The sequence below is a fragment of the Gekko japonicus genome, unplaced genomic scaffold, assembly GCF_001447785.1.
Source record: "Gekko japonicus isolate JY-2015 unplaced genomic scaffold, Gekko_japonicus_V1.1 scaffold3511, whole genome shotgun sequence".
In the NCBI taxonomy this organism is placed as follows: Eukaryota; Metazoa; Chordata; class Lepidosauria; order Squamata; family Gekkonidae; genus Gekko; species Gekko japonicus.
Window position 1 is genome coordinate 9,243 of NW_015170999.1, and position 27,687 is coordinate 36,929.

The window sequence follows — 27,687 nt, forward strand, 5'->3', positions numbered from 1 at the left end:
TTGTGGGGGGGGGGGGGGGGGGAGAGACTCCAGCTGGGCAGCGGAAACAACAACACAAGTCTTATCTATAGCATTAAAAGGCCATTCCGTTTGGTATTGCAAAAAAAGGTTCATGGGAGTAACATTTTTTTGTTTGTTCGTTCTGGATTTGAATTTTTGACGACACAACGTCTGTGGCTCGAATGGGTTTCGGTTAACACTTTGAATGCTCGTCATGAAAAACTGCAACTACAGTGGACAGATTGCCGCAAGACGGTCACACTCGTCCCCAAGTTCCAGCGCTTCACTCTTACGAGAGAGATGAAGAAGACAAACCAAACATTTCAGTTGTAAAATCCTGCTGTTTTTGGTTTCTAGAATTAACACGTGTTCTTTACACCCCCCCCAAGACTCTCACAGAGCAAAACAGATATGCACCTAAAAACCACATACCATTCTCTTCTAATCACTTCCACGCACTTTTTAAAATGCTTGATGTTTTAAAAGTACATTCGGGGGGGGGGGAGGCTGATAGTGTAATCGGTATTAACAGTCAACAAAGGCAATCCCTTTGGTTGTAGAGAACTTCTGAGATTCTATCAATAAATATGGGGGCGGGGAGAGACTTTAATAAGCTTTTGGGTAAAATAGTATGAAGGAATTACACTGCTTTTAATATTTACTACCAACAGACTTCAGCTTGCTGTGTGGGAAGGCCAGAAGGCTGTTCCATTTATAAATATTTTCTTGGCAAGTGGGAGACACATTTGACAAGAACTTTTCACATAGGGGCTTCTTTATGATCAAGTTAAAATGTGGAATTTGCTGCCAGAGGATGCAGTGATGAACACAGGAATAAACAGCTTTAAAAGGGGATTAGATAAATTCATGGAGGATAAGTCTATCAATGGCTATGGGCCATGGTGACTGAGGGGAACCTCCACGTTCGGAGGTACTAATTCTCTGAAGCCCAAAGCCAAGAGGCAACATCAGGGGAAGGCCTCACCCTCCATGCCTTGTTGTTGAGGATGCTGGACTAGATGGATTACTGGTCTGAACCAGCAGGGCTCTTCTCATGTTCTTATGAAAGCCTCAGCCTCTATGCCCTGTTGCTGGACCTCCAGAGGAACTGGTTGGCCATTGTGTGAGACAGGATGCTGGACTAGATGGTCCACTAGTCTGATCCAGCAGGGCTCTTCTGATGTTCTTAAGTGTTGTATGTTTTTTTAAAAAATGCTGCAGTACATTACACAGGAGGGAAAGGAAATTATCCAAAGTTGCACTGAAACTTCTGCAGAACTAGCTTCTACCATTATTGGATATGATTCCCCCAAGGCTAAACGTGTTTGTTTCGCTAAAATCTTTTGGGTTCGTTTTCCTTAATATGATATAAAAAGAACTCAGCAGGATTCCACAAGGCGGCTCGAGGCACACAAAGCAGGTATGGAAAACTACGGTCTTCAGTCACAGTGTAGGCAACCGCATGAGAGCACACACCAGGAGTAATGTCTATCGCAGCGCAACATTACTCCATCTGTACCTTCCAGGCAACGGATAGGCAAAGCTACTGGCCAGCACAGTTAACCAGAAGAGATATTAAAAAGGAAAACAAAACAGAAACGTTCAAAATAAAATTAAGAGCTAACCACAAACCAACAGCTTTACGGCCAGGAAAATAAAACAAACAAACAATATAACACACTAGCGACACACCGGTGTCCACGAAAGTCTTTTTTGTTACTAATGGCCAAACTAATCGGAACAAGGTACAGAGAACCAGGACTGTTAAAAGGACGACCAGACATCAATGTGCTGTTTGTACAATGGAGAGAAATATACAGAGACACACCAGGTACTGAAAACATGGAAGCACGTTACGGCAAAACTAAGCCTCCCCCCACCCCGATGGTACATCTTTTCAATCCACCCCCCCGCCCCACAAAAATAAAAAGGTTTAAGGAAGGCAGACTATGCTTAGGCACGCTACATTCTTGAAAGCCGTCCACTTAAAAGCCAAAAAAGAGATCGGCAAGTTCTTAAAAGTTCCTCCCGAAGTTAGCAGTGTTAGTAATGCCATAGTTGGAAGGGGGGGGGAACCCCAAAACCAAAAATAAACACACACGTACAGACATTCTGTTTAAAATGTATTTGGCTAATGGTCAACAGCATCCCTACTGACGGGAGACTCTTTGGCTAACCAGGTGGCCCCAGTGGTGGACCTCCTGATGGCACCTGGTATTTCTGGCCACTGTGTGACACAGAGTGTTGGACTGGATAGGCCTTTGGCCTGATCCAACATGGGTTGCCTCGTGCTTCTTGGGGCTTGGGGGGGGGGGTTTCAACAGTGGGAGGGCTTCTAGTGTCCTGGCCCCAGTGGTGGACCTCCTGATGGCACCTGGTATTTCTGGCCACTGTGTGATACAGAGTGTTGGACTGGATGGGCCTTTGGCCTGATCCAACAGTGGCGTCTCTTATGTTCTTATGTTAGGTGTAAAAATATGTCCACTTGAGGACCAGTGAAAGGCCGGCAGAATGGACTGCACCAGGCCGCCACGCCGGGAACCAATTGCATTCTTCCCCAAAGATTCCCCGGCCGTGATTCTTTCGAAATGGAAACCTCGCACAAGCATGTGACAGGATATGCTTAAAACTTCTTCCTCTGATGTGCTTTTTCTTAAATGTGCTGGGAGGAAGCGTTTTTTTTTTTTTAACACAAGGGGATCTTCAGTTTATGCCGTTCCACTCCATCTGCAATCCAAGGACCCCATTCTGCTCTGCGTCCTACTTCCACTACAGTGTGCGGACTGCGCTTAAAGCTCCAACCGGTACCATTTGGGACATGCCGATCTTTACGTAACTCTGCATGATAGACGAGGAGGAGTTTGCTGACGGATAGTTTGCTAATGAAAAAAAAAAGTCTGCCTTATGTGCAAGAGCTTGGGTGCACACAAGTTGTGTGCACAAAACTGAGAGGGGATATGATCACCATCTTCAAGGACTTGAAGGGCTGTCATACAGAGGATGGGGCGGGGTTGTTTTCCTTTGCCCCAGAAGGTCGGACCAGAACCAACGGGTTGAAATTAAATCGGAAGAATTTTCAGCTAAACATTAGGAAGAGCTTCCTGACAGTTAGAGTGGTTCCTCAATGGAACAGGCTTCCTCGGGAGGCGGTGGGCTCTCCTCCTTTGGAGGTTTTCAGACAGAGGCTAGGTGGCCATCTGACAGCAGTGCTGATTCTGGGAACTTAGGCAGATCGTGGGAGGGAGGTCAGTCATCAGTTCTTGTAGCCCTTTCTTACATGCCCAGGGAAATGCTGATCGCCACTTTGGGGTCAGGAAGCAACTTTTCTCCAGGCCAGTTTGGCTGGAGATCCTGGAGGGTTTTTATCATCTTCTGGGCAGGGAACAGCGGTCACAGGAGGTGTGGAGAGGGAGGTATTTGTGAATTTCCTGCATTGTGCAGGAGGTTGGACTAGGTGACCCTGGAGGTCCCTTCCACCTCTATGATTCTATGAAATCTGTCTGGGGCTCATAAGTTTGCCGTCTCCTCCCTGGCACATCTAGCGAGTGCGTGACTATTATTGAAAACCACTAGGTTGTGAGCGAGACGTTCAGCTGTCACAAAAAAAAAAAGTCAATACCAGTATGGTAGAGCACGTGACAGGCAGAAAGGCCATTAAAAAAGAAATTCCTAAGAGGGACATAACTACAGAAACATGGCACAAAAAATTAGAAAATGAAGATTAAAAAAAAAAGAAGGAACATCAAACTCAAAAACTCCAAATTAGTTGTGAGACGTGAATGAAGGAAAAAACCCAATGAAAAATAGGTTAACATTATGAAACTTGTGCATCGTTATCGACTGAAGCGGAGATTTAAAAACAAACTCCAAAAGCATGCAGAGCTTCTCACTTACCACCGTTTTTTTAAAGGAATGATGCGATTGAAAGGGGGGAAAAGAGAAGTCATAGTAACTGATAGATTAACAGTACAACTCAAGAAAACAACACGAACCAGTCACATCTCTAATTTTGCTAGGAGTGGCACTGGCGGAGCCCACTGCACCGAGATGTGCCGCTGCATTTCATTTTGGCCGGGGGGGGGGAGGGGGAGGGAGACACTGGTCCAGAGTCATGCTGGCGTCACTGGATTTCCACCCCAAAGACTCCACAGCTATGTGTTTTTGTTTCAGGAGCTGGACTTCCCCACCTTTAGAAGTGAGCAAAGGGCACATCTGCCTTTTAAAGCGCTTCAGCAGATCCAAGCAGCGTGCAGATTATTGGCAAAGGCGGCCTTGGGCCCAGTCAGCCATCTGCTTCTAAGTTTTATGTTCTACACAAGCACAGACAGACCAGCACCTTGCCCCTGGTCTGCAAGAGCGTCCGGAGGAAAGCTTGACCTGTCTCTTTAGAATGCGCAGGGACCTGCCCAGATGGTGCATCCGAGGATTGCATATCGAACGGAATATGTGGATGCCCTACAGATCCCTACATACACACATCCTTTGGAACACGGAAGACCGAATCTACAGGTTTGGGGGGGGGGGTTGTAGGGGCCACTTCGGGCCGCTCTGGGAAGTTTTTTCTTAAAATTCGGTAAACGAAACAGGGGAATGATGAGCTGATGGTCAGAACAAGTTGCCTCTTATTTTGCGCCCTGACTTTTATACTCTTCCCTGGCGCGAATGGCGGACCGCGCGACGTGATCGGTGATGCCGCCAGAGAACTACGCTCAGGCCTCGACCCCGCTAGGAAGCATGCAAAGGCTGTAGCGTGGTCAGTGCTGATGCGTCAAGCGCAGGGGGACTGGCGCCATGACCCAGGGAGCGGCGGCGTTTTGTTTCAATTAGCTAGGAGGTGGAGGCAGAGGTGTCAATGCGGGAGCAGAGGGTCCCCCCTTCTCCGGCTGGTAAATAGAAGTCTTGATGCCCGCCCTCCCCCAACAGCAAGACAGGAAGAAAGAACAGGCTCCCACCAAAAGGACATTTCCCCCTCCTGTTTTACTTCTTAGGTTTATGAGCCAGCGAGGAGAGATGTGGCAGGGCCCGGATTATCTGGAAAATACTTGGGATGGCAGGGGGTGCGTGTGGTGGATTTTTGTTTGCTCCCTGCCTCCAACTAGGGCTGCCAAGAATCTCCAGGTGACGGCTGCAGATTCTCCTGAGGTTCCAGCTGATCTCCAGGAGACAGATCGGCCCCTCTGGAGAAAAAAACGGTCACTTTGGAAGGCGGACTCTGTGGCATTACGCCCCCCTGAAGTCCCTCCCAAGCCTCGCCCTCCTTCGCCTCCACTCCCAAAACCGTCAAGTAACTGCCAACCTGGAACTGGCAACCCCGCCTCCAACCCTAATGAATGCTGTTGCCAAGTGGGGCCCGAAATACAGATAACAAAAGAAACAAGAGCAGGAAAGCAAAACCCCATGTCGTCAAGCTGAAATAAGCAACAAAATAATTTGGGGGGTACTACATTAAACAGAGAAGAGGAGGAGGAGATTGGATTTATACCCAGGCCCTTCACTACCCGGAGGAGTCACAGAGCAGCTTACGAACTCCTTTCCCTTCCCCTCCCCACAACAGACACCCGGTGAGGTAGGGTGGGGCTGAGAAAGCTCTCCCGAGAACTGCCCTTGAGAGGACAGCTCTGAAAGAACTTGTCACACCGGCAGCTACATGGGGAGGTGTGGAGAATCAAACCCGGTTCTCCCGGATTAGAGGCCGTGCTCCTAATCGCTACACCAAACTGGCAAATGCTGCAGGGTGGGTGGGGGGTTTGGCACTAAGGAAACACTGCGAACCACGACATGTATTTGAGGTGGTGCTTTAATTAGCTATTCTTAAAGAAAATTAACATTTCAATAGTCCAAGTAATGTCTTTCAAACAATGAAGGGAGCTTTGACTCTTGGAAAGCTTCTACCCTGGAAAGCTTGTCGGTCTGTAACAGGCTATTGAGGAGAAAAGCAGGATGTAAATAATCATCCCTGCCAGAATTTTGCGAAGTGGGGCGCCCTGGGTTTTGACAACAAACAAGGTAAACAGAATAAGAAGCAAAAGGTGGGTGTGGCTGGATGACCACACTTCTGGCAACACGGGGCTGCAGCCTAGTATGCTAATGAGCTGTGGTGTCAGGGTGTGGCCTAATATGATAATGAGTTTCAGCTGTTGGGTGTGGCCTATTATGCTAATTAGTTCCTGCTGGGCTTTTTCTACAAAAAAAGCCCTGCTCTAGACCGACACGCCAGGTATTGTAAAGCCAAAGGACAGTGACTGTTTCCCCATCTCATTCCAAGGAATCACACCCCTCAGGAATACTGGAAAATAAAGTGGATTCTTGGATACTTGGTGAAGAGGAAGCGTTTTAAAATCAGCGGTCCTCTGTGAGGCAGGTGGCAGGCAAAGCCTTATGGACAGGTGGCATTTAAGGATCTTTGACAAAGTCTGCCGCTGCATTTAAATCAAACGCTGCTACGGAAGCAGAAACAAAAACCCTTGAGGGATGCAGCAAAGGATGTGTGTATGTAGCGCCATCAAGTCACTTGTGACTTATGGCGATCCTACGAATTAATGACCTACACGATGCCCTCTCATGAACAGCCTTGCTCGAGTCTTGCAAACTGAGGGGCGCGGCTTCCTTCATGGAGTCCATCCATCTCATGCTGAGCCCCCCCCCTTTCCGGCTGCCTTCAATTTCCTCCTGGCACTACTGTCTTTTCCAGTGACGCTCGTCTTCACAGAATGTGACTAAAGTACGACAAGCCTCAGTTTAGTCATTTTAGCTTCTAGGGGGAGTTCTGGCTCGATCTGATCTAGAACCCACTTATTCGTCTGCTGGCTGGTCCGTGGTATCCTTAAAACTCTCTTCCGGCACCACGTTTCAAATCAATCAGCTTTCTTCCCCTCAGCTGTCTTCATTTCCCAACTTTCACACCCATGCGTAGTACAGGACATCTGATAAACATTTCCAAACGCCAAACAGTGCAGCCCATCCCATGGGAATTGGGAAGACCAGATTCTAAATGTAACGATACCTGGCCACAATCGGCTCAACACAGCAGCACCTACCAAACTAACACCTGGTTAAACAAAAAGTGTGCCTGCACACGAAAGCTTATACCCAGAATTAAACTTTGTCGGCCTTAGACGTGCCACTGGACTCACACTTTTTTCTTCTGGTTCAAGCCAGCCAGCTTTATGCGGCTATGTGCCTTTGCTCTGTCTGTGCGCCAGCGTTACTGAACTGCAGTCAATATTCTCTATTTTTTCTTTGTTCTACCTTTAGAGTTTTTTTGCAAGGCAGATCAAATTTTCACCAGGGAGATTAAATGTGCATAAATGTGTATGGGAATTAAAACAAAGAAGAAAATGGAGAATCATATGAATGTTTCCTTCATATTACTTATTTGTGATGAGAATACAAAAAGAAAGCAAGAAAACTAATACCGGAATGAAAAGGAGGGAAATGGAAGTAAACTGTAGAACAGCTGGCAGGAAAAAAATGCAACATGATGCTTTGATTCCACACAAGAAAAATAATCAAAATGATGCGTTAACCGTTAACAGCGCAAAAACTAAAATGCACACGGAAAAGGATTCTGAAGTAGAAACCACCCGTTTGCAGCATTCTGGGGAAGAAATGCAGCTCAGGAGTTTTTACTTGCTACTTACCCCCAACCACGCACACTTCTTTCTTTTTTTAAATAAAAAGTGTACTTTCATCCAGTTTATTTAATCCAAGTGAAGGCATCTCTTTCATCAAAACCGTCTTCTCAACTTATTGCACAGATCGCTACGCCCAAGCGGTTGCTAATCACACTCTTGAAAAATAACCAGCTTAACTATAAACCGAATCCCCTCCCCCAACATGCCCTTGCCCTCACAGCATCCAGACAACATCACTCTAGACAGCCGCGCTGCCCAAATGCCCCTCCCCCCCAGGTCAGGCATGCACAGAGGGAAAAACAGCAGCCTAAGAGGAGGTGCCCGTGGGCGACCACTTCTGCAAAAGCGGCACATTCGTTCATCTCCAGCTCTAGAGCCTCCAACGGCATCTGAAAGATACAGTGATCGGAAGTCGCGTCGGAGAGAAGGAGAGGACCGCTGCGTCGCGCCGAGGGCAGCTCGTTACTTCCATCACTTGGACACACTGACCTTTCTGGGGTGCAAATGCCTTGGGGAATAGACGCAGAGATGAGCACTGAGACTGCCTTTTGGAAGAAGCAAAAGCCCGCAGTCCTTTTTTTGTTCATGCAGGTAAGCAGCACAGATGTGGAGGCTGCTCGGCGTCACGAGTCTTTCAGCCCGTTTCCATCTCTACCCAGCCAGCCCTCCCCCACCCAAGCACCATCACTACAGCCTGCGGAAGATGTACTAATAGGGCCAAGAATGAGCTTGCCGCTGCAGAAAGGTTCTCTTGCAATCAATGTGATGTTTCTTTGCTACAAGAAACAAAACACTGAAGCCCAAATGCTTCAGTTTTCACGGGACATAAACAGACCAGGGTGTGTGTGGGGGTCTTAGAAGTAACTATGAGACTTTTACAAATCAGTCCCTCGTTTAAGTGGAGATCTAAGCACACTGGAAAAGTAGGTGGACGTGAACGGGATGCAATTCAACAAGGGTAACCGCAGAGTTCTACATCTGGGTAACAAAATGAGAAGCACGCATACTGGAATAGGGATACTTCCGGGTTAGCAGTGTGTGTGAACAAGATCTTGGGGTATGGGTGGACTGTAAGCTAAATATGAGTAGCCAGTGTGATGCAGCAGCAACAAAGGCGAACACAATCTTGGGGTGTATCAACAGAGGCATAACATCCAACTCACAAAATGTCATAATCCTGCTATACTCTGCATTGGTCAGGCCGCACCTTGAGTACTGTGTGCAGTTCTGGAGGTCTCACTTCAAAAAGGATGTGTTCCAAAACAGAACAGAAGAGAGTGATGAGGGTGATCAGGGGTCTGAGGACCAAGCCCTATGAGAAAAGGCTGAAGGACTTGGGAAAGTTCACTGGAGGAGATTTGGGGGGGGGGCACAACTGCTCTCTTTAAGTATTTGAACGGTCATCACTTAGAGGAGGGCAGGGAGCAGTTTCTGTTGACAGCAGAGGACAGGACTCATAATAATGAGTTTAAATTAGGGATGGAAAGGTACCGGCGAGATATTCAGGTGGTTTTTTTTGGTGTTTTTTACAATAAGTAGTCCAGCAGTTGAATCGGCTGCCTAGGGAGGTGGTGAGCTCCCCCCACACTGACAGTCTTCAAGCAGAAGCTCGACAAACACTTGCCAGGGATGCTTTAGGCTGAATCTTGCATTGAGTAGGGGGCTGGGCTAGATGGCTTATATGGACCTCTCCAGCTCTATGACTCTAATGATTAAGAGGAAATTTTTTCTTCATAAAGGAAATGGGCGTGAGAAGGGACCGTGCCACACTTGGGAAATGGCCTCACCAGATGGAAGAAGGCCGTGCCACATCAGAAATGAAGGGAAGCGGCTTTCCCAGGATTCTCTCTTTTAAAAACCCTGTCATTTCTAGTCAATGACGCTTGTGGACTGGCCCTTCTGTAAAATTACTAGGCAAGGTGTTCAAGGACAGCTGGAAGGAGCTCAAGACAAGAGTGGGCCAGAGAACAGAAAGCAAGCTGTGCTTTCCACAAGTGAGAGTCATCAGCTGGCGCAAGGGTCTTCTTCTCTTGCTTGCAGATAATGGGTATCAGCCCATTGGCTTTCTAAAAAGAAGGTATTCTAATAAAGTTGGGGGGGGTGTCTCTTCTTTCCGAGTTCTCCGACACAGCGAAAGTCTCCTTGAGACACAGATTGGAAAACCGGAACTTTCAAAAGGTAGCACAGACTGGGTTAAAACGACGATTAAACACCAGGGGGGAGTGGCGAAGAGGGAATAAACCACTAGCCGATATCTGGAAGATTCCGGCAACGTAACATGACAACGGTGCTATATGATCAAATTACATCTAGACCGACAAGGCCACTGAAGTCCAAACAATCCATGTCAGGTAGGTTGGGGTGGACAGTAGGACTACCCCAGGAATGCTCACGAGAGTTCACTGCACAGTGGGGGATTGGCATCCGGGTCTCCCCATTCTTAATTCAGTAAAGCATTCCGGATAGAGCCCTGGATGAGGTATGGCGCAGACCCACTTTGCCCAAAGAGTAATTAACACGTGGAATTCATTGCCGCAGGAAGTGGTGGTAGCTACAGGAATAGACAACTTCAAGAGTCAACTGGATAAACATATGGAATAGAGGTCCATCTGTGGCTATTAGCCACATGGTATCGATGGAACACTCTGTCCGGGGAAGTGATGCTCTGCATTCTTGGTACTGGGGAGCGGACAGTGGGAGGGCTTCTGCCGTTCTGGCTCTGCTGGTGGGCCGCCTCATGGCACCTGGGTTTTTTTTGGCCACTGGGGGTGGGCCGCCTCATGGCACCTGGGTTTTGGCTACTGGGAGACACAGAGTGTTGGACTGGATGGGCCATTGGCCTGTTCCAACATGGCTTCTTCTCTTATGTTCTTATGAAGCTCACAGGGCGATCTTGGGCTAATCGTACACTCTCAGCCGAACCCCACAAAAGCACAATTTTGTGAGATGACTCCACCCTAAAAAAAGGGTGGTGAGGGGTAACTGAAATAGGTGCAAAGAGTCTCCCTCCACTATCGTCTGCCACAATGGACGATACCTGCAAGAGTTGTATCGGAGCTGGCGCAAGCAGGCGGAGATCCTCCAACCCATTAAAACGGCACACTTCTCTTAGAGGTGAATTGCCCTAAGGCAGTGAAACTGGATTAACATTTCCATCTGAAATTAAATTTCAACAAGACTAAGCCCAAGGAGGTTGATGGTTCAGCCCAACAGAGCAACATGTTGAGCAAACTGCTGTACCTCTTATCGGTTCACTATGTAGGGACGTGATTGGAGCTGTCCTTTACCTAGGGGGCACATGCCCATATAACCACTGGGCCCTGCCCTTTGGCATTTCCCAGCTGCCTAACTTAATGCGAAGAAAATGACATTCCTTTTCATTCCCCTGTATGTAGGTTGACAGGCCCTTGTGAATTTAGATCTATTTCTGTTTACATCTTGCTTTCCTCCCCAATGAGGACCCAAGCAGTGTCCCCTCTAAGCTGAGTTAGTGTGAGCCAGTTCACAGTTTTTTAGCCTCCGGCTCACACATTTTTGTCTCAGCTCAGGAAGGATGGCTCCAGAGCAAACTAATTTATGCAGGAGCCCAATTGCTCGCTCACAACTTTACTGCCAGGAGCGCACAAAGTAGGATTTTTGCTCACAAGACTCTCCACAGCTTAGGGGGAACATTGGATCCAAGTATGGCTTACATCGTTCCCCCTAGCTGAGAAAGAGGGAGAAAGACTGGCCCTACGGACACCCAAAGTAAGCTTCCACGGCAGAATGCGGGCTCGAACCTGGGTCTCAGGGCCTGGTCCAATACTCTGATCACACTGCATAGCTTTACCTACAACACAAGCGATTTAACAAAGCCAAAACAGAACAAAAGGCGGCCGACTCCCAACACAGGCGCAACATGAGACCCGGCTCCCTTCTAAGAAGAGGGCGAGATTGCAAACTGAGTTTTGTTCGGCATGGGCAGCCTTGCTGTTTTGTGGCATTTAACCAGGCCCACGCAGGGGAGTGCCAGTCCCCTAGGCCTGTGAGACGCTGCCGTCTTGCGGCAGAGCTTACCATCCCATCTGGCCAACGCTGCCCTTCCTTACCTGCTCTCCTGAGTTCTTCAAAACCCCGCAAAAACTGCGAACGCCACAGAATGCCTGCAAACCCTTTGCTCCTGGCACATGCATCTTTTTTCATCAAGTGTGCATCGAAAAAAGAAACCCCAGCTCGCGGCACCGGTCGCAAACGCCTGTGACCTCCTCAGACAGGGACACACCATGCACGACTCTCTCATGCCAGACTGCAAGCCGCAGCCAGCCAATCAAACCAACCAGGCCGCCGGCCTGCTTGGGCCTTGTTAGAGGCAGGTAAGAAGCGCTTGACGTTCATCAAGCCCTTCCGGAAGAAGAAGCCGTCTGCAGAGGAAGTGAAAAGAGGAGCATGGTCTTTTCCAACTACAACCGAGCGGAAAGGACTAACCCAAAGTTAGTACACAAACACACGCGAGCAGAACTACTTGGGAGCCATCCCGTGGTGTTAGCTTTAAACAGGCGCATACTTACTCATGCCTAGTAATACTGCCGTCAGCTGCACTTTGAAAGAGCTGAGCAAAACCCCGGCACTCCCCCCCCCCCAAATAATTTTGGGGCCTGCTACTTGTACTATTTCTGGGACTAGTTTCCTCCTACTCCAGAGCATGCGCTCTACTTCCGGGACACTTCCAACACTACAATCTATCTTATGGTTTTGACAGACTGGCTTTGTGCACTTGGCGGGAGGGGGAAGGAAGAGAAGAAGAAAAACTTTTGCCAGTTGCAAACCACCACCTCGTCCCCCCCCCCAAATTACCCAGGAAGTACCCCCTTGGGGCATCGGATAACGTTCATCTCAAAAGGTGGTTATTTTTGGCCAAGTTTGCTGTGCAAAAACGGGAATGCAGGATGGAATCCATTACGAAGCCGGAGCTCTTGAGCCACAATTGCTGCCAGACCCGTGTCCTTGGCCTTGCCGTGGGCACTGATTAGGCCAGTACACAGCTGCCCCCCACTGCGCACACGATCAATTAAAAGCATATCGCCTATATGAAGGACCGGGACACCGCTAACACCTTACGTAGTTAGCTAACACCGCTAACTACATGCACCCCTTGCCCAGATTGCCCGTAGGTATGGGCTGAGATGTCACCAGTATGCGGATGACACCCAGCTCTACCTGTTGTTGGGCGGCCAGTCTGACTCTACACCAGAAGATCTGGACTGGGCGCTGCAAGCTGTGGCAGGTTGGCTCAGACTGAGCCAACTGAAATTGAATCCAATGAAGATGGAGGTCCTGTGCCTGAGCTGGGGCGGCCCGAGGGTAGGGATCCTTCTTCTGACCTTTGATGGGGTGCCATTGGTGCCAGCGTTGGAGGTTAGGCGCTTGGGAGTGGCTCCTGGATGCCTCACTAACAATGGAGGCCCAGGTAGCAGCCATTGCCAAATCAGCCTTTTACCACCTCCGGCTGATTAGGCAGTTGGTTCCCTTCCCGGAATGCAATGACTTGGCAACAGTGATCCATGCGATGGGTCACCTCAAGATCGGACTACTGTAATGCTCTCTACATGGGGCTGCCCTTGACCTAACACCTTCTTGGGGCAGTCAATTTTTTTTCCTCCCACACAAGACCTGCTCGACAGAGAGCTGCCCACGGCCGGGTGGAAAGTCTGAAATTGCCTCTTTTGGTCTAAAACAAAGACAGGTTCAGGCTTCTCTTGCGAGTTTGTGTGTGTGTGTGTGTTAAGCACTGTCAAGTCAGTGCCGACTCACGGGGACCCCGTGAATTAAGGGCCTCCAAAAAGTCCTATCATTAGCAGCCTTGCCCAGGCCTTACAAACTGAGGGGCCTCGTGGCTCTTCCTTGACGGAGTCAATATCCATCTCATACTTGGCCTCTCTCTTTTCCTGCTGCCTTCAACCTCTCCTAGCATCGTTGTCTTTTCCAGTGACTCCTGGTCTTGTCAGAACGGGACCAAAGTACGACAGAGTCAGTCATTGTAGCTTTCTTGTGATTTTAGATTAGGGGGAAAGTATTGCTATATAAAGAACCTTGAGGAACGGCTGAATCCCACCCCCCACCCCCGCCCAGTGAGTTCAGTATGACCAGGACTTTTCCCATTTCAGGGTTCCATGCTCTTAGATAACAGCCCCTTCAAAGGGAATTCCGTTTCTCTCCAGAATGACAATTAATTCTAGGCGAGGCAGGCAAAGAAGGGACACACCAGAGATCCTGTGGAAAGCATCCAAGAGCGTGTTCAGCAAAGTACAGGACTGAGAGGAGACCCCGCAACTGAGCAAAAAGCCCACCTGAAAGGCTTCTGCCATTACTTTCCGAACAGTGTTTTCTTCTAGGGCTGTTCTTTAAGAACGAATGTAATTCGTATCGTGGCCTGGCCCAGAAAATTCGGCTAAGGGAATGCCTCTCAAGCAGAGGTCGCCGAAGTGGTACCCGCGGGTGCCCTGGTGGTCATTGAGGGTTTTTTTAGAAAGTGGGTGGGGCTCCTGCCCAGCAGGGCTTCTGATTGGCCGCTGGAGATGAAATGGGCTGTGCATGTTAAAGTAATGGTGTTTTACTGGTAGGCGGCACCACAGTGTGGGTTCTATTCTCTCCCCCCCTTGGCTCAGTGTCTCTCACTCCTTCTCAAGTGTACTGTTAAAAATCACTCCTCTTGCCCCCGGCACTTAGACTTCCTCTGTGGGTGTGGCTCCAGCTGCCATGGCAGCCATTTTGTGGCTGCAGCCCACCACCGTGTGAGAATTCCAAAGGCGCCCACAGGCCCAGAAAGGTTGGGGACCCCTGCTCTAAAGATAAAGCCAGTTTCCCGTGTATTCTCCTTTTTGCTTTTTTCTCAAGGGCAAAAGAAAAATAAATAAATCTTCGTTCTGTAAGCCAGCCAAAACTCGTTATTTTGTTTAAAAAATCACTAAAAAACAAGGTGCGAGAGAAGATTTATCATGCAGCTTTAAACAACAGCTGGGATATCTCAGCTACTGATTTGAAAAAAATGAACTTTCTGAAAGGTAGCCACCCTGAAACTGGGTGGTGGTGGTGGTGGTGGAGATGGGAAGAGAGGGACCGACTCCTCCCAGGGTTTACACAGCGCTCGAGAGAACACTCTTACCGTCAGGGACTTCGTCTGGCCGCTTCCTCTTCTCGTAAACCACGATGATGACAACAAGGATGATGATCTCGGCCAGGATCCCCAAGAAAGGCCACAGAGGAGCCAAGTGACTGCGGACACGCAAGATGGTGGTCTCGGATGAGGCGCCGACCTGGTTGGTTGCGTTGCACTCGTACTCGCCGGGGTCTATGTCGATTTGGAGGTCTTTGATCTGAAGCTCGGTGTAGTTCTCTTTACTGACGACGAAGAAGCGGCCAGTGTCGTTTTTGAGGTCCTGGGAAACACGGACATAAAGGAGGAAAGATGACCAACAAGATAAGTTTTCCGCAGGTACTCAAAGAGAAGATGCTTGTTTAACTACATGCTTTATTTTTATTTTTTAAACAAACCAGCCTGATGTTTTCTACTTTGCAAAGGGTTACCCAGGAATAGTAGCTCACGAACCATACAATGACCAATCTGGACTTGGTGTTTAAAAATAAGTCATTGTAATCCGTAACCCAGATGGCCCAGACTAGCCCAATCTCATCAGCTCTCAGAAGCTAAGCAGGGTCCGCCCTGGTATTTGGAAGGGAGACCACAAAGGAATTCCAGGGTCACTATGCAGAAGATGTCAAACAGCAAACCCCTTCTGGACGTCTCTTGCCTTGAAAACCCCACAGGGTTGCCGTAAGTTGGCTGACACAGGGGTGGAAACTGGTCAGAGGGTCAAAAATACTGATTTTACTGACCAAAATTCCAAAAAAACTGACCAAATACTGATAAACAACTGACAAATTACTGAACAATTTAATGTCAGCCTACTGATAAGCTAAAAAGGATCTGCGGTGGCTCAAGTGGTTAAGACGCTGAACTGCAGGCTGTGGAAGGTCAGGAGTTCAGCAGTTCGAGACCCAAGTTGCCGCATGATGGAGTGAGCTCCCGTCTCTAGTTCCAGCTCCTGCCAACCTAGCAGTTTGAAAGCAAGAAATTGCAAGTAGATAAAAATAGGTACCTCTTCAGTGGGAAGGTAACAGCGTTCCGTGCGCCTTGGTGTTTAGTCATGCCGGCCACATGACCACGGAAACATCTTAGGACAGCGCTGGCTCTTCGGCTTTGAAACGGAGATGAGCACCGCAACCCTAGAGTCAGATTTGACTGGCTTTCGAGCAAGGGAACCTTTACCTTTACTGATAAGCTATTGTTTTAAATGTAAAACTAAGACTTCATTAAAAACTATTACTCCACCATCCCCATAGCCAGCCCCATAGTTAGATGTGACGAGATAAAAGGATTGCACACCTTTTTATTGATTTTTTTTAATGAATAGAGGACAATGTTTTCATTATTGTACAAAATTTAAAGCAAAAAAGATTCCTTTTTTAAAATAAACACATACTGAAGATAATAAAACAGCAAAACAGCAAAAACATATTAAAAACCAAACCTATGGGCTTGCTCCACATATAAACACTTGTTATATCCAGAAGTAAGTTTTCTAATTTCTAAAACTAATTATTAAAGTATTATGGTTTGAAATAATTAATTTCCATGCAGCTACATATGAATTTTCACTTACCTTGGTTTATTCCAGGATACTATGAAGGAAATTACAATATTAAACTGGATTAAGATGCTGACCCCTCCTTATAATGTAGGATTACATCTGAGGAAGACTGTAAAGTTGAAATGAGTTCATACCGGGTACCATTATGTTGGACTTTATTGGACTTTTTGTTCACAATATTGTGCAATTGATAAAGCTTTTTGTAATTTTATAAAGTCTGAAAAGTTATATAAATCTTCTTATAATGTTCATATCACAGTATTGCTTGTGTGTTTTTCCTATTGGATACCTGTGACCCCTCTTGTTTTGTACAGACTATTAAAGGGCATCCAACCCCACAAAAAGGTCACGATAATAATGACACAGCGTGTGACTCAGTGACCGCAGCTCAGTGACTGGAAAGTCCCCAACAGTTAAAGAGGTTGCCGGGAAAGACTTCCAGGAAGTTGCTGTTGGCTAGAACGGACAATACCTAGCTAGACAGGCTACACTGCCCGAGCCCATGTAAGGGAGGCTGGACCTCCCACCAGAAAACTTCAGCCGGTACCCACTGTTTAACAGAGTGACGCTGTATCCGATACTCACCATAGCGACCCCTCCGATCTTCTTCCGCCACACCCACTCTGGGTACGGGAAGCCCACAGACTTGCAGTACATCATCGCGTCCTGACCTTCATTCTTGTTCTCGCTCCGCTTGTGGCCAGTGATGTAAGGAACAGCTAATGAAAGGAAGGAGAGAGAGAGAGAGAGAACGAACATTACAATAGAAGTTAGCATCGTATACGCCTGGATGAATTTTTAAAAAATTGTATTTCTATCCCACCCTCTCCCGCAATCAGGTTCAGGGCAGGCTAACAGTTAAAATACAATACACAAGTCCAATTTAGAATACAACATATCTAGAATATCCAAGATGGCAATCAGTCCCCAAAGCCCCGGGGTATACCTGCAGTCCATGCACAGAAGGATCAGAAAGCTGGGCAGGTGGCCGTCAAACCTAAATCTAAAAGGCCCTGGCCCTGGTTGAGGCTGAGCAGATGTCTCTGGGCCAGGGACCACCAGACGTTGCTCTGTGGAGTGCCAGGCTCTCTGGGGGACATATGGGAGGAGCTAGTCCTGCAGATAGGACGGCCCCAGACCACACATTCTGTAGATACATTGTAAGCCAAGAGCACGACCCTTCCCGTGGTCCAACACATCTGACTTTTCCACACTGCTGTTATTTGCTCAATAGAGAGCATTTTAACATACTGTGTCTGTGCCTGGTTTGCCAGTTGTACGGCTGTGGATAGGAAAGCACTCCAGAGAGTTATCATCACAGCCCAGAAGATTATTGGCTGACCTCTCCCGTTCCTGGAGGAATTGTATAGTTCTCGATGTTTGAAAAAAGCAAAGAACATTCTGCAGGATTTGTCACACCCTGAACACTCCCTGTTTGAACTGCTGCCTTCGGGTAGAAGATATAGGACAATTAAAACAAGGACAAACAGATTAAAAAATAGTTTTTATTCGAGAGCTATTATTGCTTTAAATGCTGTATGAAATTGGAATTTGGGTGACATTGGTGGTTTTTAAGTTGCAATGTGAACCTTAAGGGAGTTATGGGATGGTTGTAAAAAATATTACTATTACTATTACTGTTGTTGTTGTTGTTGTTATTATTATTATTATTATTATTATTATTATTATTATTATTATTATTATTATTATTATTATTTGCTTCTCAATTAGGTCAGCGAACCCACTTTGGACCTGGACTGAGAATGCAACACAGGCCCAGCCTAAACTCAGCTAGAGAACGTTTGGCGGGATCTAACCAGCTTTCGCGCTCACCCAACCAATCCCCCCACATTATGAGAGGCCCTGTTCCGCACTTGCATTTACTTGCTTCACTTGGCTTTATTCCTGTTTATTTAAAACATCAGCTGCCTTTCTATCAAGGCGGCTCATGATGCAAATTAAAACAATTATAAAACACACACACACAAAAGACTACGATTCAAACTCTCAATTCGGGGCGCCAACGAATAAAAAACAAAGTTAGTCGAAAGAAATCCATAATAATACCTCTAGTAGGAAATGCAGGAGAACTAGGATTACAGAAACTCGAAACAAGAAACGTGTGATATTAGACATGTTACAACAATGCAGAAAGTGGGCGTTGACTAGGAAAAAATGCACTGATAGCGGGATAACATATACAGCAAACAGATGATATGTACTATACACAGGGGTGTAGTTTACAGTCTGGTTCCCTTTATGGAAGTGCCTTCCTGAGCCTTTTTACGATAATATAACCCTACTACATTAATAAAAATGCCATCCTGGACCATAAGAACATAGGAATGTTACCATCCATGCCTGGTGTCGATCTATCTCCAGCCTGAGATGGCTGACAACGGACGGACCGATAAATGCACTTTACTGTAATGATACCGCCATCATTTTGTTAATTATTTTAAATAATTTGTGTATTTTTATACTAATTATTGCACTCTGTCTACCTATTGGTTCTTGTTGTGTGCCGCCCTGAGCCTGCCTTGGCGGGGAGGGCTGGATAAAAATCTGCTAAAGAAATAAAGAGAAGCCAAGGTTGGGTCAGGCCAATGGCCCATCCAGTCCAACACTCCGTCACACAGTGGCCAAAAATATCAGGGGCCATCAGCAGGTCCAGCAGTGGGGCCAGGACACTAGAACCCCTTCCACTGTTGCCCCCCCCCAGCACCAAGAATACAGAGCATCACTTGCCCCAGCCTGTGAGTTCCTGTCTGTAACTTGTGGTTAATAGCCACTGATGGACTTCTGTTCTTAAGAATGTAAGAGAAGCCAGTGTTGGGTCAGGCCAATGGCCCATCTAGTCCAACACTCCGTCACACAGTGGCCAAAAATACCAGGGGCCATCAGGAGGTCCAGCAGTGGGGCCAGGACACTAGAAGCCCCTCCCACTGTTGTTCCATAAGAAGAAAAAGAAGACGAATTGGATTTATACCCCACCCCTCACTTGGGAGTCTCAAGAGTGGCTTACAATCTCCTTCCCCTCCTCTCCCCACACCAACAGACACCCTGTGAGGTAGGTGGGGCTGAGAGAGCTCTGAGAGACCTGCTGGATGACCTTGGGCAAGCCGTAGATCTGATAAGAGCTGTTCTTGAAAAAGAGCAGTTTCTCTCAGAGCTCTCTCAGCCCCACTGACCTCACAGGCAAGGCTCCCTCTAAGCTGTGGAGTCTTGTGAGCAAAAATTCTACTTGGTGAGCTCCTGGCATTAAAGTTGTGAGCAAGCGATTTGGCTGCTGCATGAATTAGTTTGCTCTGGAGCCCGCCTTCCCGAGCTAAGACAAAAATCTGTGAGCCGGAGGCTAAAAAACTGTGAGCTAGCTCACACTAACTCAGCTCAGAGGGAACACTACATAAGAACATAAGAACATAAGAGATGCCAATGTTGGATCAGGCCAAAGGCCCATCCAGTCCAACACTCTGTATCACACAGTGGCCAGAAATACCAGTGCCATCAGGAGGTCCACCAGTGAGGCCAGGACAGCAGAAGCCCTCCCACTGTTGACCCCCCTTCCCAAGCACCAAGAAGACAGAGCATCACTTGCTCCAGACATAAGAACATAAGAGACGCCAATGTTGGATCAGGCCAAAGGCCCATCCAGTCCAACACTCTGTATCACACAGTGGCCAGAAATACCAGGTGTCATCAGGAGGTCCAGCAGTGGGGCCAGAACTCCAGAAGCCCTCCCACTGTTGACCCCCCCCCCAAGAATCAAGGACACAAAGCATCACTGGTGGAAAACACTGGCCCAATCCTGAAAGGCCCACCCTGGCGTTCTGGCTCCCAGCTAAACAGTGCCGCTGCCACTCCTTTGGCCGTTTCCAAGTTCCGCTGCAGTGTAAAGCTCTGGGAGATTACCTGGGATCAATGAACATCCCGAGATGAACCTTCTTGTGGCAGATGGGCTTAGCACGCCTCGGTGACCACCTCTAAAACCCACTCACTTTCTAGGCAGCTAATTCTGCTGCATGCGGACTTGCGATGCAACTGCTGGGGGCTAATCTGTTAATCCCGTCAAGGCCCAATCCCCAGGCCCCTGGCAAAGAGACCCAGGGGCCTGCTCGCTCTTTCCTTGAGCGTGAATGGAGTGCAAAGCCCCCGGCAGACGTGCTGGAAAACACATGCTTGTGGTAAACAAACAGAAATATAGTCAGCCTGAGGGCTAACAAAAGAAAACCCAGGGGAGAGCAGTCTAGAAACCAAATTTAATAAAAAAGAAAAAGAAAACAAGTAAATAAAAGAGAGAGGAAGAAGGAACGGTAACCTCTGGCAGTCGGTGATGTGAAAAACCCTCTTCCAGAGAGCTGCTGCCATTCTGAGCAGGCCATACTGACCTTTATAGACCAAAAGGTCTGATTCAGTAAAAGGCAGCTTCATGTTTTCTTCAGAAATTGAAATACGGTAATTTCATCATTGCTATGGGCCCAAGGTAACGTTTTACAAATAAAACAGTTATAACACAACTTGCCCATGACGAGTCTATCAAAGTTGTGGAGATGCAGGAGCGATACACACACCCCTGTTGTTGGTGTGGGGCACACCACTTTTTAATGCTAACCTATAAAACAAAAATCCCAGCAAAAGAGACAGACAGCCCTATAGGCTCAGAGAAGCTCTGGTAACTTATAACACGACCCAGACTAGCCAGATCTCAGAAGCTAAGCAGGGTCAGCTCAGGTCAGTACTTGGACGGGAGACCACCAAGGAAGCCCAGGGTTGCTCTGCAGAGGCAGGCAATGGCAAACCGCCTCTAAATGCCTCTTGCCCGGAAAACTCTACGGGGGCATCAGTGTTCCCTCTAAGCTGAGTCAGTGTGAGCTAGCTCACAGTTTTTTAGCCTCCGGCTCACACATTTTTGTCTCAGCTCAGGACGGGATGGCTCCAGAGCAAACTAATTTATGCAGCAGCCAAATCGCTTGCTCACAACTTTTAATGCCAGGAGCTCACAAAGTAGAATTTTTGCTCACAGGACTCTACAGCTTAGAGGGAGCATTGGTCACCATAAGTCTGGTATGACTTGACAGGACTTTCCGCCACATCAGTCTATGGGTTTGGGGTGGAAGCATGCACTAGCCACATGGCTCCTTTGGCTGATGGGCTCTCTGCGGGCCCCAGAACGAGTACCGCTGCTCCATGGGTTTTTGGTTGCTGGCCACCAACTTCTGGGCAGTGCTTGAAATTCTGGCGTTGTTAAGTACAATCATCCGCTTAAGGGGGACAAACTGAGACACAAACCGTGCCACTCATTCAGCCGTGTACTGGAACTGAAACCAACCAATTTGTTAGCTGTGAGGCTAACACGCTCGGAACAAAAATCCTACCTTTTTTGGGCACATCAAGTTGCCTGCCTCTGTGTAGTGACCCTTGACGTCCTTGGTGGTCTCCCATCCAAGTACTAACCAGGGCGCACCCTGCTTAGCTTCCGAGATCTGACTACGCTGGGGCTTGCCTGGGCTATCCAAGTCAGGACAAAAACCTGACCAGACACAAATAGATTAGTGGGCATGGCTAAAGTGGCTCTCTGTATCTCACCCACTGGGAATTCCCCAAGGCATGAGGGAGTCTTTGCATCCATTAGCTTGGCCAGCTGCTGTACCCATCTGGATTTGGCTATTAAGCTTTTGGCAGCAAAAGAGCCTTTCATTAGGGATTTCGCCCGCTAAAGATGGACCAAACCACAGAATATCCCTAAAAGGCTGTTTCCCCGAGTCATCACTGCACCCTACTCAACATCAAGAAGGCCCTGCGGTGCTCTGACTTTAATTACAGATCTGGTAGCACTTTTTCTAGCAGCGTTCCTCTCAGGACCAACCAAGCCATACAGTATCCCTGAAAGAATACTCCGCCCTTCCCGGCATAACGGATTGCTACAGGGGGACATCATGGCCCCAGTGGGCTATAACTGAGATACCAGAAACAAATTAATTTGAATGCTGGGCTAGTTTATATGCCAGGTGCACATGAAATACACACTTAATGCCTCAACTCGAGAGACTTGCAGATTGTACAGTTTGAAGGAGAAGGCTCTTCTCTTCAATGGGGCACAGAATCTCTGACTAAACTGAGGCTGTCGCGCTTTGGTCCCACTATGAGAAGACTGGAAAAGACAATATTGCTGGGAAAAGTGGAAAGGCAGCAGGAAAAGAGGAAGGCCTGACGGGAGATGGACGGGCTCGATCAAGGAAGCCACAAAGGCCCTCAGTTTGCAAGACCTGAGCACGGCTATTAACGACAGGACGTTTTGGAGGACGTTCACTGTACGACCGAAGCAACTTGATGGCCCTTAACACAGAGAGAGACAAAAGCTTGGGGTGAGCTACAGAACTACTCTAAACTGCTTGGTTCCACCCTCTGTACTAGTTAAAGATATGAGTGGCTGTTGTTCCAGTGACTATACAATAACTGTTTAAAAGGAGTGGCAACAACAGCGACTCCTCCAAAAAAAAGGATAAGCCACAGGTATCAACCGTTATCTCAAAATATGCTCAGAGAACATCACAGTCAAATTACAAATTCAAAACCCCAACACCTTAATGTGCAAGTGAGCACTGTCATCCGTCATCATCGTAATGGTGGCGGAAAGTGCCGTCAAGTCACAGCTGACTTGTGCTGACCCCATAGGGACGTTCGGAGGTGGGTCTGCCATTGCCTGCCTCTGTGCAACAACCCTGGGCTTCCTTGGTGGTCTCCCGTCCAAGTACTAACCTGCGCTGACCCTGCTCAGCTTCTGAGATCTGATGACATCCGGCTAGCCTGGGCCGTGTGACCAAGAATACATAAGCTCTTGTATGATCTTTGGAAGTTCCTAGGTGGTCTCCCATCCAAACACTCGCCAGGGCCAACCCTGCTTAGCTTCCGAGATCTGGCTCGCCTGGGCTATCCTGGCGAGGAGGCGTAATACATAATGAGAAAAACGATGTGAACAGCAGCAGCAGAAGTCAAGGGCTGTGGACAAATCGAGATGAAGGGGAGGAGGGAAAAGACATCTAGCAGTAAAGAAAGAGCAGAGTTATGGGGGGGGAGAGAACCAAAATTTACAGGCACGGATGAGAAGGAAACTAGTTCAAACGCTTCTGGGTTGGCTTCTCTTCTTGGGCTCACTGAACCCATCCTTTTTTGGCACAGCCTGCTGCTTCATTCTTCATGTGGTTCAACCTCAACTGAAACCTAATCTGCATGTGCATTAATTCCCCCCCATCCTTTGTCCCCTCGCAAGCCCTGTATCAGAAACAGAGACTGGGTGAGCCACTCCCGGCCAAGGGCCTGCTTCCCCGCTCTCACTTGGCTCATTTCGCTCCATAAAAATGCTACGTGCATTGATGATGACGGACCAATTAACCCACAGGTAGGCTTAAAAGCAGAACAATATGCTAAGTAGGATGAAGGAACAAGAAGAAGAGATTGGATTTATACCCCACACATCACTCAAGAGTCTCAGAGTGGCTTACAATCCCCTTCCCTCCCCCTCCCCAAAACAGACACCCCATGAGGTAGGTGTGGCCGAGAGAGCTTTCTCGAGGACTGCCCTTGAGAGAGCTCTGAGAGAACTTGTGACTGACCCAAGATCACACCAGCAGCTGCATGCAGGGGAGTGGGGAATCAAACTCGGTTCTCCCAGATTAGAGTCTGCGCTCCTAACTGTAGTAGAGATGGGACTATAACGATTTTCCTCTTTTTTGATTATTCATATTTCTCTGGTTTTTATAGATTTATTCTTAAATAACATTTTATTGGGATGTAATGAAGGCCTGTTATCTAGAAGGCCTCTCTTCCTTGTAGGTCAGGGTATTTTTCCAGCTGATGTTAACAGATAAGACAAAAGCATTCTTTTGGTACAGAAGAAGGTAGAAGGTTCATGGTTCTAATTGTTTAGGTTATAACTTCATCGTGTCTGGGTCAAAAAGGATTTTTTACTTGGTATCAGAGAAAAACACCTTTGTTTGGTTGAGAACAAGCCTTGGCTGATACGACTCAGGTCAGGTCAAGTAAATATGTGACACTATTGTATAGACACACCTTTCTTACATTGGACCAATAAGGAGATCTTCATTTAAATGTTGTTTAATTTTCTATAACCAATTATGCCTTCTGAATATTATTTTCATGATGATAGTATGATGATGTCATATTAAGTATTCATGTATTTCCTGGTTGGGCTCAGAAAGCAGTCTTTTGGCCTAACTGTTTTCCATATTTCACTGCAATTAAATACAAGATCTTCCTCCTCATTTTGACTTCAATCTTCTATTTTTGACTGGATATTAATTTGTATGACATAACCACTACACCAAACTGGCTCTGAGAGAGCTGAACATATTTTTTTGGGGGGGGATTAGTACTGGTCCTAGGCTTTTCTTTACTACAAGGGCGTTGTTCTTCCCATGCTCTGAGTTTAATACCACTTTGGCCCCTTGACTGCAGATGTAGCAAATGGCTAAGCTCTTTTGACCTCTGCTTAGCTAAAAAAACCTTGCCCTGACATTGCATGGTATTTTAATGGGTTTTTCCCCCTTGCCTAATCCATGTTATATTATATTACTTTCTTTATAATGTTCCCCCCCACTAAATAAACTGTCTTTAAAGCAATCCTTTGGGGAGGGGGGAGGTTACCTGCAAGTCCTAGCCCACTTGTAAGGCTTACCATTACTTGGTACTAGGTTGATGCACATAGATTACTGCTGAATAAATGGAACGGAGAATTTGGAAAGCCTCCCAAATAGAAGGATTTGCAGACGTCCACGTAAACTTAGTTTTGATGGGTCAACTGAGTATCTCTACCTGGAAAGAAAAATTCAATCAAGTTGGTGCAGGTACTCTGGATTGAGCACTGAAGCACCAATGTGGATTTTAGCCTGTTCTCTCCAGTGTGGCTACACAGGGCAAGATCCTAGTTGAGAAAGCTTGCGATCAGTGGCTACTGGGTCAGCTAACGGTGCCAGAAGCCAGTTTCGCGGAAGAGACAGAGAGTGGGGGAGAGTCAGGATGACAATTCCAAAGTTGACATTGCCGGGATTAGGGGAGTGTAACTAAATTGCAGTCATTAGGGAGAAACAGTGCTCATCAGCTTAAGCTACAGTCCCTCGCAGTGTGTCTCCCCCAGCCCCATCTGTCAGCAGTGAGCTTTTCACTGCCCTGTGTTAGCAGAGAGCCTGAGGAAGAAACTACAGCAAATCAGCATTATTAATAACGGCCCAGTTGTGCCCAACAGTTTTTTTTTGGGGGGGGAGGAAGAGAAGAAAACAACCGATTTCCAGGCTGGCTGCAAGGTGACCCAGCATTCTGCTCGATCTGGATGTGTGCTATGAACAGATTAGCCGGAGCGGCGCAGAACCATGTCAGGCGCGCTCCACTGTGTCGTAACTCTGTCTGAAGGTTCTTGTATTAACAGCACCTCACAGAGAGTCCTACGGCAGTGTTCCCAAGCTTCAGGGCAGAACGACAAGCCGTGCTTACAGATGAGTAGCAGGCCCGGCCGCTATGAAACGAGAACCAGCAGCCGAGGAAAGAATTACACAACGCTTCCCCTCTCCCCCTAGACTTCTCTACTCTAATTCTCTCCATAAAAAACCCCATTTATCTCCTTAGGAAAAAGCAGTGTTAAGTTCTGCCCTACACGTGTAATATAAAGTTAGGTCCCTTGCAGGTCAATTGATTTTAAACTACCGGGCTAGCCGCTGATGGCTCACTTCCTACTTACCGTAGGCGGGGGAGCCTTAGGCGGACTGTTACATCGACAAAGCGGTCAACGCGACGAGCTGAGATTTGTCCCTAATATGATCTGGCTTAAGGATTTTCTTACACACGTCTGGGTTCAAAGCCACGGAGATGAAAGAGAAGCCGTTTCCGTTCACACAGGATTTAGCTTTCCCTTAAGCTTCCGAGTAAACAAGCCACCAAATACAGCCAATTCGTTTGTGGGCTCAATTCAGAGCGCCGGGTCTTGTCTTTAAAACCGTACACAATCCAGGTCCTGGTACCTAAAGGACAACTTTCTAGCACAGGGGTGTCAAACTCATTTGTCACGAGGGCCGGATCTGACAGAAAAGTCACTTTGTTGGGCCGGGCCATGTGTGCCTTAAAACGTAATGCCAGATACTGGAGATAGAAGCTGTATAAAGGACAGCCGCTGGTAAGCTTCGAATTGTTGTATCCTCACTGCAAGACCCCATGGGCTGGAGGGGGGTGTAAAGGAAAACCCGTATGGGTGGACTGGAGAGCCAGCGGTGCAGCCCTGGGCAGACGCTCCCCCAATGCTTGACTGCTGCAGATGAGGTTGCTCTGCTGTGCTGAAGCCACAATGGAGTGGCTCCGCCCACTCCCGCCCCAGCACTTCCTCCCTTGCATCAGGTTGTTCGTGGGCCGCATAAGAGACCTGGACGGGCTGGACTCGGCCCCCGGGTCTTACGTTTGACACCCCTGTTCTAGCAGGTCAACCTGCCCGGACGCTATGGTCTTCATCCAAGGCACTGCTCTGCACTCCCTCAACTTCCGAAGTTGCAGAGAAGACGGTCTCTCCAGTGCCATGCCTTGGTTGTGGAACATCCTTCTTTCTGACCAAAGTACGCCATCCAAAACTGATTAATTTTAAATGCTAATCTGCAAACTGTGCTTAATTGTTTTCACATGGGGTGCGTTCAGAAGGGCCGTTTAGTCCGCTTTCGGCACGCTTCAGTAACAGATTTTATATCCACGTTCACATACCCTTTTTTTTAATTATTAAATATAAAAAACAGTTAAAAATAGGAAAGCAAGTCCTGGTGTTTATGCAGGGCAAACAGGGAGGTGTCGATTTTATGTGCTGCTGAGGCTTCCAACAGGGGCATCCATTTTTCTTGAAGATTGTCAGGAACGGGTTGATTTTCGGATCGTAGGATGCTAGTGGAAACTTTGTCCTGTAAAAAGAAGTCCCACAGTTTCAGGAACCAGTCACTCAGTAGCAGCGTCTTCTTGGATTTCCAATGAAATGCAATAACATTCCTAGCGGCCGCAAGACACAATTCTATCAACTCTTTCATAAGCCCATTGGGGGCAGGATGGCTCCAATGATTCAAAAGGAACAAGGAGGGTTGTAGTTGGAGGGCGCAACCTGTAATTAAAAGTATTTGGGCATTGACTTCTCTCCAGAAGGCCTGGACCTTGGGACACTCCCACCAGCAATGAATATAGGTGCCACGGCCCCCACAATTTTTCCAACATCTGTCCGAGATCGCGGGGTTAATGCCATGCAGCTGATGCGGGGTCAGGTACCATCGAAATAAAAGTTTATAAGTTAACATTTGAATATTGGTGGAACGGGAGCGGCAAAGAGGAGA

General features: G+C 47.6%; 1 protein-coding gene across 2 annotated transcripts in view; it reads right to left on the reverse strand.

The window, feature by feature from the left end:
- The window catches only part of NPTN (neuroplastin), a 71,100-nt gene that overhangs the window by 5,947 nt on the left and 37,466 nt on the right, over window positions 1-27,687 (reverse strand). For both annotated transcript variants that reach the window (XM_015419008.1, XM_015419007.1), the window contains exons 5-6: window positions 16,907-17,040; window positions 14,776-15,049 (exon numbers count right to left, since the gene is read on the reverse strand). In XM_015419008.1, the coding sequence (XP_015274494.1) occupies window positions 14,776-15,049; window positions 16,907-17,040 (408 nt within the window). The remainder of the gene's footprint in view (window positions 1-14,775; window positions 15,050-16,906; window positions 17,041-27,687) is intronic.